This window comes from Nothoprocta perdicaria, unplaced genomic scaffold (genome assembly GCF_003342845.1).
Source record: "Nothoprocta perdicaria isolate Ctin4 unplaced genomic scaffold, notPer1 scaffold_22, whole genome shotgun sequence".
Classification (NCBI taxonomy): domain Eukaryota; kingdom Metazoa; phylum Chordata; class Aves; order Tinamiformes; family Tinamidae; genus Nothoprocta; species Nothoprocta perdicaria.
Window position 1 is genome coordinate 6,283,909 of NW_020455415.1, and position 14,853 is coordinate 6,298,761.

Here is a 14,853-nt window from a genome sequence, read left to right on the forward strand (position 1 = left end):
GCATGGAGGCGATGCCCTGTCACAACCCGCAGCTCGGCCCGCGCCAGCAGCAGCAGCCGCAGGACGAGCCGCAGCCCGGGCCCGGGCCCGGCGGCGGGTGCGGCGGCTCGCGGCTCATCCGCTTCGCGGAGCCCGGCGAGAGCAGCGGCAGCGGCAGCCCCAGCCCCGACAGCAGCAGCGGCAGCGGCAGCAACGGGCTGCTCCCGCCGCCCGAGGCGGCCGCGCCGCACCTGGGCGCCCAGCTCAAGCTGCTGCCCATGAACGACCAGATCCGCGAGCTGCAGACCATCATCAGGGACAAGTGAGCGCGGGGCCGGGGCCGGGGCCGCGGCCGGGCCTCCCCTCGCGGCGGCGGCGGCGGCGCCAGCGTGGCGGCCATGGCGGCGCCGCCGCATCCCGGGCGGAGGCGGTGTCACCTGCGCCGCCCGCGCGGAGAGCGGGTAGGGCTCSCCCCCCACTGCCCGGTATGCCGGGAGCCGGGATTCCGTCCGCCGTGGAGCGGGTCGGGACAGCGGAGCGGCTTGGAGGGGCGGCGAGGGACGGGTGCCGGCGTTGGGGGTGGATGTCTGTGAAACGGCCGGTTTGGGCGGGGGGGAGGTTGGGCCCAGCAAGGTGAGGATGTGCGGAGCGGTGTCGGGGGAGGAGGGCGCATGGAAGAGCACAGATCACAAGGGCAGCCTGAGCGAGGAGGAGGAAAACGCCTGGAGAGGAGCAGGGTTGGCTGGAATGGAGTCACATCAGAGCCCTGAGGAGCAGAGACTGGGAGTGATCCAGCAGGAAGAACAGTTTGGAGACRTGGAGAAAAGCGGGATGGGCGAGGAGAAGTGAGGGAGAATGACGGCCTTGGGAGAGAAGCGAATCAAAGTGGGAGGCAGGTGATGGAGAAGGGTTTACCGAGGGCACACGTCCCTCCAAAGGACACGGCCTTTTTAGAAGGCCTCGTAGCTGTCCCTTGGTGTCACTGAGAGTCCTTGCTGCCGCCAGACCTTGTGGGGCATGAAGATGATGTCCTGGTTGTCCAAATGATCAACCAAGGTGCAGAAATCCATGCAAGATTGTGCCCCTACTGCTCAATGTCCCGTGTGCTCAAGAGCTGATGCGCTTGTGGATGTTCCGTGGTGTTCCAGGCGTGGAAAGCTCATTGATTGCACTCACAGCTTTGCTCGCTCAGCGTTTGGAAGGCAATGTTACAAGGTATTAAATATAACGTGCAATATAGGACAAACAGACGCAGCAGGCACCTCTTAAGAGCACAGCTTGGGACTTGCCCCTACGCGGGAATCCCCATCACAGAGGTGTGAAATCTGGAGTGTAGATAGCGTGTTCGGGTTCTGAACACGTCCTTCCCTTCGTGCAGCGCCTTGGCTTTCTAACACGTGTGTAAGTAACGCAGCACCGACACGTTTCTTCCCCTTGTTTCAGATCTGCCCTGGCTTTATAGCCGTATTTTGGTGTTTCTTGGGTCTTGAGTGCTTAGCTTTCCAACTGCAATGACACTAATGTGTTTTTATACAAAGCTAATCATCATCTCTGAAAGACCTTCATTAATGATATTATTTTGTGTATTTAGTTRTTGCTATTTTTTACTTTAAGCTATTATAATTTAATTTTACCTTAAAAGCAGTGAGAAAAGCAACTCTTGTTGCAGACGTGAGCAAACAGAGCTCATGCCGCCTCCCCGTACAGCGGGGCAGCTGTGGCAAGAACACACAAAGTATCTCCACAGGTGAGAATATCTCTTTAGGAGCTCCCCTGCAGAGCTGAACGGGAAGCTGTGAGTAGGCTAAGCAGAGAGAAAGGGAGGAGGAATCCACACTAGGCTTGCTTCGGCCTCTGAAAGGCTTTAAGGTTAATGAAAAGGAAATAGCGTGTAGTGTTGGTATCAGGAAGGGTGGTAGCAGTGTGGTTACTGCATGCAGTTGGGGCTTTTATTAGTATTTTGTTGCACGTAAGTCTTGATTTCTTGCAAATACACCGAGTTACTCTCTGATATTTTAGTAWGTCAACTAACATTTTACTCTCAAAGAGATTTTTTTCTTTTAAGTTGCGTCAGATTCATTGCACAATACTTCCTTAAGGGGAAGTGTGGAATCAGACTTGTAAATAATGAATCACTCCGAGCAGCTGGGGTGACAGCGAACTGGGCTCCGTTCCGAACAGGACCCTGGCGTGGCAGGGGCTGTGACGACTCCCCAGCTCMTTTCCCACCCAGAATGAGAAGCCACGCTCTCTTGGCTCTGTCTGTGACAACAATAGGGGCCCATTATTTTCATGCTCTGCCCCAGAGAGGCGGCTGCATTTCAGGAAAGAAGGGACCTCAGGGTGCCCTACCTTAGTGCCAGTCATGCAGGAAGATGTGAAAATGTGCTGGGCTGTTGGGGTGAGAGGACTTGTTATGTGCTGGTTAGAAATTGATGCACCAACCTTTTCTTGGGCCTATAGGATGTATGAACAACTACTGCTTTTGAATCAAGTGCTAAAAGATAAAACACAATGTGAATAAGCAGTTTTATGGCTGAGAGAAGTCCTGGTCAAACAACACGATTTAAAGTGATGTAAGGGTATTTTCACTCAYGCTCCTTGGGAAAGAGGGGAAAGCTGTGTCATTTACAAGGCTTTAGATACCCGTCACTTTATCTTCTACATTAAAAGGAAAAGGAAAGCAGGTGCATGAATTCAAGGAGGGTCTTTGGTTAAATGCTGTTGCAGGGGGTGAAGGTGCAGGTTGCTGCAGAGCCGTGGGCTGGTCTGGGCAGTGTCTATCATCAGCAGTAGGGAAATGGGGCTTCTTCCCTTCTTATAGGTAGGCTCTTAGAACTGCACTGGGACAAATAGGACTTTTGATATTATCCTATGTACAGCATCTACTAGCAAGTCAAAGTTGTTGTGATAATACACTCTATTATAGAGAACACTTGAGACAAACGACTGAATCATAAGGGTAATTTGCTGCACTAAAATTAGCAGTATTTCTCCTGCCTCCTCTGCTGTAGCTATCACTGAAGGTAAGGCAGACGTGGCCGGCGTGCCAGAGCCCGGGAGATGCGGTGGAGCTCCCGCATCCACGCGTGCCTTGGTTGGCTCGTCCTCCCTGTCCTGTTTGCCCTCTAGTCTGTGTGTTCCCCTTGGGTTCTGGCTCTTCTGAGGCCACTTTCCAAGGAGTGCATCACAAATTCCTTTCTGGCCTGCACGGATGAGCATCTAGAAGCGAAAACAAGCAGCGTGGAAATGTGCGGGATAGATCTCTAGCTCCTGTAGAAGCAAATGCATTAGCTCAGGTTGCTAGCTAATTTTAAACCCCAATTTAACACTAGACATGATTGAAATGTAGGTATTTGAGGGTTATTGTGTCTTTCATGTGAGATTGTAGTGCTGTGTCCTGCTTAGACTCCTTATTCCCTGTGGAAATGAGTGAACAATATAGAAATATAAAGCAGTAGGACACGCGGTCCTGACTGCCATTCAGAGCAGGATGATTCAACAGCGAATAACTCGTCGGTGATGAGTAACGATGACTGTTCTGCAGGCAGGAAGGGCGGAATCACTTTCACATTTTGCTTGCCGTAGCACAGGAACTAAAAATGCGGAGCGCTCAAGTCCCTCATGTCTCCTTGTCCCAAAAAACTGAACATGACCCTGTTCCCTAACTGCATCATCTCCTTGTGAAGGCAACAGTCCTCTCCATATGCAAGTTTCCTTACCAAGATTTTTCACAAATTCTGCTCAAAGTGGCCTTTTTTTCCCACATCCTGTCCTCCCAGCACTGTAGGGGTCTCTCGAGACATGGGTCTATGTGACAGAGAAACAGGATTTACTGAAGCTGGCCAGCCCTCAACCCGGGTACCCAGCAYCCCTACACCCATGCAGTCAGGTTTGTGCAAGGGGCATTTTCAAAAAAAACAACATTTTTTTCTCAATTCTTAAGATTTGTTTAATGACTTTTATCATACACAGCAGCAAGGCTTCTATCTTTTCAGGAATAAAAGCAAAAAGAAATTTGATTTTGTTTAATACAATTTTCATGTTGTTTTCTATGCCTTGTGACACTCAGATTTTAGTGTCACATCCTTGAATATTGTTATATTGTTAAGAAAAAATAAAGCTTCTAGTGTACCATAAATCATTACTTTGTATACTGCTATCTAGTATTTAAGATGAACAATTCCAGTGTTTTCACCTGAGCCTTTTTCTGGCCCCTAGCAATTCTTACATGATGTCTCTTGTATGGTGATGATCTGCTCACAGCTTTCCAGCTGTTGGTGTACAAGAGGTCTGTAGTTTTCAGTATTTTTCCTCTTTATCTCTTAATTTCTGTGTGTGCCACCATTTTCTGTAACCTTTTGTCCCTGCAATAAAGGGGCAGAACTGACCAAGGGTTCCATGGACTGTGCATAAAATCATCCATGTCTCTGCAAGGATAAATTGGATAATTTGARCCCAGTAATCTGTATAAGTAACTGTGGTGATCACTCTAAATGTGTATTATTTTGCAAGCAAAATGCAGTTGGGACATTGCTTTAGTACCCATTCACTAAATATGGCTATTTTGAAATGTCACAGTCTAGAAGAATCTGCATGTGCCATATATATACTTTGCCACTTCACTATTTTATATATAAGATTATATATATATATATACACACACACATCTCAGATGGGAATATGAATTCCTTCAGAAATCCCAAAAAGACAAAATGAATTTGTACAATTGTAAGGTTTTATTTTTTGAGTGTCGTTTTTCTGGTTTATATCAAAGTGGAAGAAAATTATGAATATCTTGTCATTGCCAGAAAGAGGTAAAAGCAGAAAAACAGGCAGCGTTTTTAGTAATGAATAATGCATTAGTAGCACAAGGAAAGAAATTAGAATAGGATGACAGTCTTTTTTAAAAAATCTTTTTTTTTTTTTTTTTAGTGTGGCTAAGTTACCAGTTGTCCAGGAAATAAGCAGCCAAACTTCTTGACTTTCACTCATCTAAAAGTAAGATGTTGCAGTAATTTGGGGATTAAATGCAAAACTCTCTTTATGGGAACTTAAAGAGACATCAAGAGTATCTTAGTTTGAAAACGAGAGGCATTTGCTTACGATTAAAAGGAAATTTTGCTTAATCTTACAATTTTGCATCTCACAATTTGAACATTACGCTGATGTTTTCTCAGTATTTTTAAGGCTATGATGCTTTGACTGGTGGATCCTGAATCTGCAATGCAAGTTTGTCCTTCTCTTGTGCAGTGGCAGTTGTCCTGAGCTGGAGCAAGGTGCTAAGAACCTGGTTTTGACAGTCAGGCTTTAAACGTGGTCTCTTTGCCCAGCACGTTGCAGGAAGAGGGGAGCTTGGAACAGGCCAAAAGCGGAGCAGCCGTTTCAGCAAAAAGTTATTTTCCTCGTTTTTAGCAAAAAGGTGTTTCCCTCGGGTACCCCTGCTCGTTGTAGCCCCGGGCTCACAGACCTGGGCAGGGCTGACATGGGTCTGCTTTGCGCTCCTCGGCTCCGGGCAGCGGGGCTGGAGCGCTGCCGGGGACACAGCGGGAAACCTGCGGAAAAGCGGCCGCCCGGCACCCCGATCCGTGGCCGTGGTGCGGGGAGCGGCAGCCACARCGCGGGGCGGCTCCGCGGGGGAGCCCGAGGAGGCCACCTCTCTTACACACTGTGCAGGACGGAATCACTACGGAATTAGAACTAACTATCACTATGGAATGAGRACTAACTGCTAAAGCTAGTGTATGGCAGGAGACTTTCCCTTAGAGTATGTTGTGCTTGGATTTAATATTGTAGCTAATTGATGTTCTTGCGATTATTCACAATTTAATATAGAAATTATTACCTTTTTCAGGACAGCCAGTAGAGGAGACTTCGTATTTTCTGCAGATCGTCTGGTAGGTGAAGAATTTCTTCTTCTTGGTGTTCTGCTTTGTAACTGTTCAATAAAACAGGTCTTTCTTGGTAGAATAATAGTGGCGTAAGAGCAACATTGCTACACAAAGGAAGCAGTTTTCTGTATAGGGACTCGTGTGCTTTGTTACCGACTGCTTTCATCTCAAAGGGTTCCAGACACCGTGTTATTATCAGACATCACTACTTCAGGATAAAGAGAAGTAGTAATGGAGAATACTGGGTGGAAACAGATGCACGGGGGCTGGAGATAATTCAGATTGAGTTTGAAACAGTACTTTTGATCTTGTGAACAGAGCTGTATGGTTCCTGTATGCAATTAGTTTTAACATCTAGGCCGTAAGAAGTGCCTCTTGGCACTTACTGTGTATTAGATTTGTAACTCTGGGGGCACCCACACTGCGAGTTTCCTTTTAACCATATGGTAGTTACTAGCAGGGACAAGGCAATTTAAAGTTTTCAAACATTTTAGTAAGTCAGAACAAAGGCTATTTGTAATGCAACATTTATCTCAGTTAAATTACATGCTTTAAAAAACCCACAACACCCACTCGCACACATACACTGCCTTGTACTCCAGAAGTAGTTTCCTGTTTGTAACTCTACACTGATCAACAGGAACAACCCTATTTTCTCCCTCTAGTGAAGGCTGCAGAGTTCAGAGCAGCACAAGCTGCTAGGGCAGACAGGCTCCCAGTGAGAGACCCTGTCTTAATCCATGATCCTGATCCAGCCTTGCCGTGGACCTGGCCACAGCCTGAGGTTGTGACTGCAGCACTTTTTACCAGCAGGTTGTTCCACTTCACCTCTGCTTTTCCGTTCCTGAGCATGTTTCTTATATTCCCGTTTGCAAGAACATTAAAGGTGAACCAGTGAGCTCCTTGTAAGGGCACTTCCCAAGGGGYGTGCAAAGAGCCGTGGTCCCAGCTTCACCCTGTGCTTAACACCCTGTGCTCTGTCCAAATGTCTCAGAAACACACACTTAAATCAAGGGGTTCTTGGTTTGCTTCTGTCAGAAGATGTCCTTCCACTAGCTCTCTCTCCCAGATAGAAACACTAGTGCCTTCAATCTCCGTATTAAAGCGTTCCGGAAAAGACTGAGGAAGAAAACTCTAGATATAGAGGAGGAGGAGGAAGGTGTTAGGACTTGCTGCCTGGCATTCATTGCCTGGAGCTGCCAAACACGTGCAGCGAGTGGGGCACAGAGGGCAGCGGGCTGGGCGCGGGGACCTGGAGCTGCAGACCCCGTGCGCTGTTAGTTGTGTGAGTTGCTTTTTTCGCTAATTTGCTCCCTTCTTTATTTGTGGATTCCACCATCTTTGCTCCTCACTGGTTTGGTCTGACTGCTGCCCCTGAATTTGGCTTCCCACAAGTCTAAATCTAGGTAAAAAGTCCTGTAGTTCCAAAATTGCTAAAAAGATTATTGCAAGAGAGACTTTTAAAGAGACCTTTGCTAATTCCTAGTATTCCATACGTGSCTGCATGCTGCAAAGTAGGGCAGAATAGAAAAGGTTAATCTTCTAGCCTTTTCTGCCCCATTTCTGGGATTAGAAGTGTCCGAAATGAGAGAGACCCTTGCCTGGTCCCGGGAGCGACCGCCTCCATTCTGCTGCCGTGCAGCGGCTTTTGCTCGGTGGGTTTCATCTCCCACTGACGCCAGCCTTGGAGCTCTGGCTTCACAAGCAAAACGCTGCCCGGTTCTGCTCAGCCAGCACCTCCTGCATGGGAGATGGCCCTCGGTCTGTGCCCAGCGGGGCTGGAGCAACGGGGCCGTGAGGAGCTTCCCTGGCCGGCTCGCGGGGCTGGCGCGGTCGGGTGCTTTGCTGCAGCGCCGAGGCYGTTCGGGCCCCTCTGCAGCGCGCGCACAGAAACACCGGCGTGGAAACAGACCCCGGGGCTGAGCCGATAGCGGAGCTCCTGCCGCTTGGGATTTGTAAGGCAAACATTTGATCTGTGGACAGAACACACACATCACCCTCAAAACACCCAAAGTGCCCCCCAACTGCTGCTAAGAGCAGCTGACAAGTGTTCACCCACTGCGTGCAAAATCACTAGCGACTAGGGTCCCATCTCCATCGTTTGAAAGAAAACCCTGAAGTTTCCGATTCCTGTTTTGGTTTCACAGATCAGACTGGTGGTTGAAGAGGGCCTGAACCAGCTGCCGTACACGGAGTGCACGGTGACCACCCCGACGGGTAAGCGGGACSCCTGCGCCAGGGCCCGGGCACTCAGCTTTAAAGAAACACTTTAGCATCGACAGCTGAGCTTCACAGTGTCTTGTAGGCTGGAAGGTGTAACGCGCTTCAGCAAAACATATAGTTGTCCTCTTACTGAGGTTTTAAAAATCAGCCTCGCAAAATGGTGATGAGAATTCCCCCAGCTATGTGCAGTCTCAGCTTGCTTACCCTTATCACAGTGTTGAATTAAAACTGATGACATTTCACATGCCTGTTAAAGAAGAATACTCAGCAGAAGCAGTTTTGCAATGCCAGCTCAAATCTGCCTCTGTTTACAGCCAGGGCCAGCTGGGAGTGATGATAGGCAGGAAATAGAAAGGGGCTGTGGTAAGACCAGAGGAAACCCRTTGCAACAGAGCTGGTCTGCTCCTGTTAAGATTCAAGGTGTGTGAGGGTGCAGGCGTTGCTCGCAGGTACACGGTGAAAGCCTGGAGGGCAGCAGCCTTCCCGAGCAGCTCGTGCGCGCCCACAGAGCCTGTGGCACCCACACACCATCCTTTACCAAGTTAYGGTTTTGGTCCTGTGACTATCGCTTATTTTAGGGCTGCAGGGGTTGATGTGCAGCCTCAAAAAAATGGTTTGTGCCACTTGTTCAAAACTTGCAACTCAGGGTCCTACCCAAGGCATAAAGGGGGTATCAGTTCCAGTCTCATGAATGTCACTTAAAACGACAGTACCTTAAAGGGGCAGTAAAACGGGACAAGAAGGGAACAGTCACTTCYACTGATACTTGGTCTTTCTTTCTTCTACTAGGATACAAGTATGAAGGAGTGAAATTTGAAAAGGGAAACTGCGGCGTCAGCATTATGAGAAGTGGTAGGCAAGTTTTGGTTGTCCAATGAGTTCGAAGCTTTTGCATCTTGTAGAACAACTTCATTATTTTAAAAATGCGSTCGACTTTTACCCAAACCTGCCAGTTGCCATTCTTCATTAGGTACCCTGAGCACGTTTCACATTTTTAGCAGACAAATAGCTGCAGTGGATTTCCTCTGACTTTTCCTCTCACAACAGTTTAACATTAGAGGATCTTCCAACCTATTGGGATTACTGTCCTCCATTTTTTACCACTAACCTTTTTTGCTTAAAGATAAATAAGCTTTGTTAAATTGTTTAAGTGGTAGAGATGCTGTTATTCTGTCTAGTACTTTTTGACTCTTCATATCTCTGATATAAAATCCAGTGGCTCCACAGCTTTCTGTGCTACTTACTGCGTGATGGTAGCCTTCAAAAATGCTTCTCAAACCAGAAGGGCATTACTGCATTATTTGTATTTAAGTYTTAGCATCTTTTCTTTGAAAACTTGCTTAACACGAGTATATGGGGATGCAAAAAGTCAGAAAATAAGTGACACTGAGGAGGATTTTCCATCTAAACAGAAGAAAAAAGAAAGTCTTTTTAATAAGCTAAAAATATGCTCTTTAAAACTCTTCACCAATGCCATGTTATGGCTGTCAATTTAATTGTAGAATTTTGTAACTGTGCCCTTTTTAGCATGTAACAGTTTTCTGTTGGGTTTTGCTTGCTGTTCAATTTGAGGAGAGGCAATGGAGCAAGGTTTGCGAGACTGCTGCAGATCCATCCGCATAGGAAAAATCCTGATACAGAGCGACGAAGAGACTCAGAGAGCCAAGGTTTACTATGCTAAGTTCCCTCCAGACATCTACAGGAGAAAAGTTCTTCTTATGTACCCAATACTAAGTAAGTTTCTTGCACAATTATTTACAGTTAGACCTCTCTGTTCTGTATTTAGAAGAAAATTCAGGAATTTCCTGGGCTTGTATTAGGTTGATGGCTTGTTTTAAGTGTCATAGTACAGAATATATCAAATTTGTGCCAGAATATGCATCAGTCAGACTCCATTAGCGTGAATGCAGAGCAAATTGTTTAAGCAAAGCTTAAATCAAGCTTTAAGATTTGATGTAAATTACATTTTTTAACATTTCTTTATTCTGTCACGAGAAGTCTTCAACTTTTGACCATGCAATTAAAAGACTTTTTCTTGATGAGTCCTATAATCCTAGAGCTCTATTATTTTAAAATTAAATGCAACTAATACTAAGAAAAGAAAAAAACTCAATTTGGCAAGGAGTTTGTTGGGATGAAGTGGATTTTCCAGCCTTAAGGTTTAATTCTGTGTCTATACAAGGAGCTCTTAATTAGTATTTGAATATTTCAGGTGAGATTTCTTGCCTTTAGTAAAATTCATCAACTTCAGTGCTTAAAACCTGWCAAAGTCTGCTATTTCAGTACAGAGATGAAGCTCTTCCATCAGGAGACCAAATTTTTCTATAATTAATGCATATGAAGGTAATAGTTTTCCAGTGGAAAAGGAGAGAATTGTCACTCAGCCCCACAACGGCATTAATGCTGATTTCTCAGTTGGTTTCTCTCTCAACTGGGGAAACTAAAACCTCCATCCTTACCCTTTCAGGCACGGGCAACACTGTAATTGAGGCAGTGAAGGTGCTCATAGAGCACGGCGTGCAGCCCAGTGTCATCATCCTGCTGAGCCTCTTCTCCACACCCCACGGTGAGTCGAGGGAGGGGATGCGAGGGCTCCGAGCACKGGGGGGTTCGCGGGGCACAGCTGCACCATCACACGCTGCGTCGCGGGAAGAGCTGTCCCGCGCTCCGCTCAGGAGGGAATTTTTTCTCTGCTTATGGAATTTGTGAACTTTGCGAATGAACAGGGCACGTTTGGAGTGGGCAGTGGAGCTGCTCAGCATCAAGCAAAAGGCCGGTCACACCAGCAAGGCTGTAACTGAACCTCTAGACTCCGAAACACCCTGGGGCCAGGGCAGGACCGCTTCCGTGCTCGAGAACCTGCAGATCCTTCTCGCCCCGGGCTGGAGCAGCCCGGCTTGTGTCCAGTGGGTCATCAGAATAGTCAGGAACTGTACTGGCTGCATGCTAAACACTGCAAAGCACACAAGGTGTTCCAAAAATATTCTTTTTTTCTCAGTAGATTGAAGGTGTACATATATGCTTGAAACGAGAACCAAGTTTCTGAAGTTTTTCCTCACAACCAATAAGCTAAGCCAGAACCATGAACCAGAGATGGAAGAACAGAGGCTGGCTCATACACAGAAAGCTAATCACAAGTTAACAGGCTCTCCTGGAGTCTTGCTGCAATGCACTATTAATCCTTCCATTTTTCCCTTTCTCTAAAGGTGCCAAGTCTATCATCCAGGAATTCCCAGAAATCACAATATTAACCACAGAAGTTCACCCTGTTGCACCAACACACTTCGGACAGAAGTATTTTGGAACGGACTGACACATTTGCAACAAACTGATATGGCTGTATGATATTACAAGAGTTTTTTTCTACGTTTTATTACTGATAGCAGAGTTAGTTAAGGGCATATTTAAAAATTTCTTGGGCGGGGGTGGGAGGGGGAAATATTTGACCTGTTACTTCTAGTTGGTTACTGCTTGAACGTGGAATCAAATGCAGTAACACAACACCCTGAATCATTACAAACCAAAATCATCTTAATGTTGTACTTGTATAAATTGCTACACTCTGCTTTAACTTATTTATTCTTCTATAGCCTGTTTTGTGGCTGCTTGCAAAAGCAAATAAAACTAAATCAAAGCATTTATTAATTTTTCTTGCTAATGCCTGTATTGCTCCAGTTTAGCCATTGCAGCCACTCAACGATTCCAGAAGGATGGAGGCACTTCAAACTCAATGTAATCACATCACATTTCTGGCAGCATTTCCAGTCTTTGGATGGTGGCCATTAAYCAAGGATGCACCTTTGAATTTTGCTCTGGATTAATTTCAAATAGTAAAAAATTTGTCATTGTTTTGCTGGATGGTACTGAGGAAAGAAGCATTTATCTGCCCAGCAGACTTCCTATTACACTGTAAACTGGGGCTCAAACTGGAGAACAGGAGAAGTGCAGCCTGCAGAAGTTCTGCGCATGCAGAGTTTAAGTTTTAAATCTGGTGCAACTGAATCAACCAAATATTACTGACCATTTCCAGGCAAGGCAAAAAGCTGGACTCAAATTGGAGCTCTGTTCATGCAGCAGCAGTGCACGAACACACAGCACAAATGTGGCCTTAGTTATTAGCAGACTGTCAGAATACTGAATGCAGTAGCTGTATGAATCAGGGTTGGCACAACTCTGTGCTTCAATACAATGTATAGAAATATACTTTCTTTGCTCTTAAAGCTCAGCACATGATCTCTAACCCCTAAAAACTATCTAGCATCTTCTTTTTCTATAAATTAGGAAAAAATAATTTGCAGGGCCCATCTGTGATTTCTTTGCACACATGCACATTATAAGAACTGCGGAACCGGAGCGCCGYGCTCCCGCCCCGCGGCCCCGCCGGGCTGCTCCGAACACGGCGGCCGCCTCCGCTGCAAAGCCCTGCTTTTTGGCTCCTTCCGAGCTGAAGTTTTTCCTGAGCACGCGCTAATTCAGAGAAACAGCCAATCACAATAACCAATAAATTAGCCAAAAATGGTTTAATGCAGTCCTTGCCTGTGGTACAGTATAAACCACGCAGGCTTTCTAGTATAAACAATAACAGAAAACAGCAAGTCCCCACACACTGCATATCCAACTGTATAAACCATGTAAACACTTCAGGAGTGCTAGGGAAACACAAAGCATTTGTATTAAAGACAACGTTTGTCCAACAGTAAAAATGAGCGTATCAAAATCTCTTGTAAAAACCCATTTGATACCCAAAGTCTCAATGCCAGCAACAGCAAAGTCCTCCCCTGACTAAACGTGTTGCCAGGAGGCTGTTTATAACATTCATATCTTAGTAATTTAAGCAATRATTGAGTATTAAACAACAGAACTCTGATTGATGTGTCACATCCTTAGCCGAACGCAGCAGCACTTAATGCAAATTATGCAGACTCAAAATATTTAAAAATACCAACATCAGGTCCCGTGGTTTATCTACAAGCAACTGAATGCGGTAATATAATGTATAAAATGGAATCTCTGTTAATATTTCCAATAATTTACGTTATTGACATAGAACCCACCACGTTAGCCTGCCTGCCTTCCCTACAGCGTTAGCGGTGAGAAGGAAAAGCAGAAGTCGCTGTGACCCAGGCGGGAGGCAGCACYGGGCTCCCCAGCAGCTTTCTGGTGCACGAGCAGCTCTGCCCATTCCTGTTCTATCTATCACCAGGTTTCTTGCCAAATCGAAGGCCAGCACTGAACACCAATGAGTGACGCCACTTTGGTTCCCTTTGAAGCAAGGGATAACTCGCCAGACAGCTGAACTTTAACTGGATTAGTTAATCATGAACTTCAATTAATATTTGAAGGGCTCATTTCAAAAAACAAACATAAATATGTCTCTTCCAGCTGAAAAATACCTAAATGAATTCATAAAATAATTCCTGTTTCACATGCTTCCAGTGAAGGAGGAAGCTGCGATGGAAGCTGCCTGTTCCACCAGGGCCGCTGGTTGGACCTCCTGGTTTGGCTGTTTTCAGGTCTCAGCAAGAACCGCCCAAGTCCACAGTGAACGTGGCCTCTGCAAAACCCTTCCCACGGCTGGGGCCGGTGCCGAGCAGCTCACGAGGTTCCACCTACCTCCTCGCGYGGGGACTTTATGACGCCACTCATGAAATCTCCTTGTTGCTGGAGGCCGCGTCGGCAGCACCAAGGCAGGTGGCTCGTTACGAAAGCGGGAGGGAGGATCCACATCTCTGTGAGAGGACCTGCGTCTCCATGAACGAGGACCTGCATCTCTTGCACACCTGCTGCAGCACCGGATCCTCTGGGAAGGGGAACAGCCCAGCAACACTGTCCACAATCCACAGGATTTTGCTTCCATTTGCAAAGGAAAGCGCCGAGCTGGMGCTGCACAGGCAGGGCTTCCGTTTTAGAAAGCAGCCAGGCAGGACAGAGACCTTCTTCTCCCCATGCTTCCAGGGAAGCAAAAACTGAAAGTCCAGTAAGAACTAAATAGCAACAATTCCATCAACTAAAACACCTCTGTGTTTTATGAGCTGCCTGGTACTAGTACCTGGTACAAGACTCTGTCTTCTCAAGCACAAGTGGAAGAAGGAGAAAAAGAGGATCCCTCGTTTTGGGGTTTTGGTTTTTTACACAGAGCTCTTAGCATTTTTTGACTGGCTGTGATCCACCTAACGCTTTACAAATGCTGTTGTATTTACAAAAGCTGTTGTATTTACAAATGCTGGGTTTTTTCCAGTTGATACAGGAAAAAAGCAAATGATGGCATGAAGCATAAAGAACTTACAGATTCATATTTGAAATGTAAACTTAGGCTTTACTTCACACAGTTTACATTCCAAACTGAAGCTGCAAAACAAAGAAAGGAGKTTTTTTTTTTTAAGGAAGAAGATAAAAGCAGCACAGAAAGCTGGATCGCACTGCTTGGAGCAAAGCTGTCAAGGATAGGAACCATGAACCTGGCCACCAGTAAGTCCAGTTGCAAATGAAACACTGTACAATTTTTGAAATAGATATTTACTTACCTTCTTATTCTCCAGAGAAAACAGCACAAATAGTTGAAACCAGATATATTTTAACTGCATATTCAGCATAATGCAAGAAGTAGAAAGGAGAGCAAGAATAAAAGCATTTGACAGGGGGTTTGAGCTCAGTGATAACCAGCAGAGCAGGAGTCAAAGCCTGGAGCAGGAGCAGCTSCATGGCAGTGCCACAACCCTGGAGTGCTCGTCCCTGCCGAGTGCCTGACAGACCACGATTT

The 14,853-nt window shown here is 46.2% G+C and overlaps 1 protein-coding gene across 1 annotated transcript; it reads left to right on the forward strand.

Annotated features, from left to right (window-relative positions):
* The first annotated feature begins 2 nt into the window (after positions 1-2).
* On the forward strand, positions 3-11,664 carry UPRT (uracil phosphoribosyltransferase homolog). The gene is made up of 7 exons (XM_026039148.1): positions 3-301; positions 5,834-5,876; positions 8,018-8,087; positions 8,883-8,945; positions 9,666-9,827; positions 10,561-10,659; positions 11,300-11,664. Exons 1-7 carry the CDS (start codon positions 3-5, stop codon positions 11,404-11,406), a joined length of 843 nt encoding a protein of 280 aa, XP_025894933.1. The 3' UTR covers positions 11,407-11,664.
* Positions 11,665-14,853: the final 3,189 nt, after the last annotated feature.

Bases quoted from the DNA above. Each gene is read 5' to 3' on its own strand.
- UPRT (XM_026039148.1), top strand. From the start codon at position 3: ATGGAGGCGATGCCCTGTCACAACCCGCAGCTCGGCCCGCGCCAGCAG. The intron at 9,828-10,560 runs GTAAGTTTCTTG...TTACCCTTTCAG, and splicing joins TCTTATGTACCCAATACTAA to GCACGGGCAACACTGTAATT. The intron at 10,660-11,299 runs GTGAGTCGAGGG...CTTTCTCTAAAG, and splicing joins CCTCTTCTCCACACCCCACG to GTGCCAAGTCTATCATCCAG.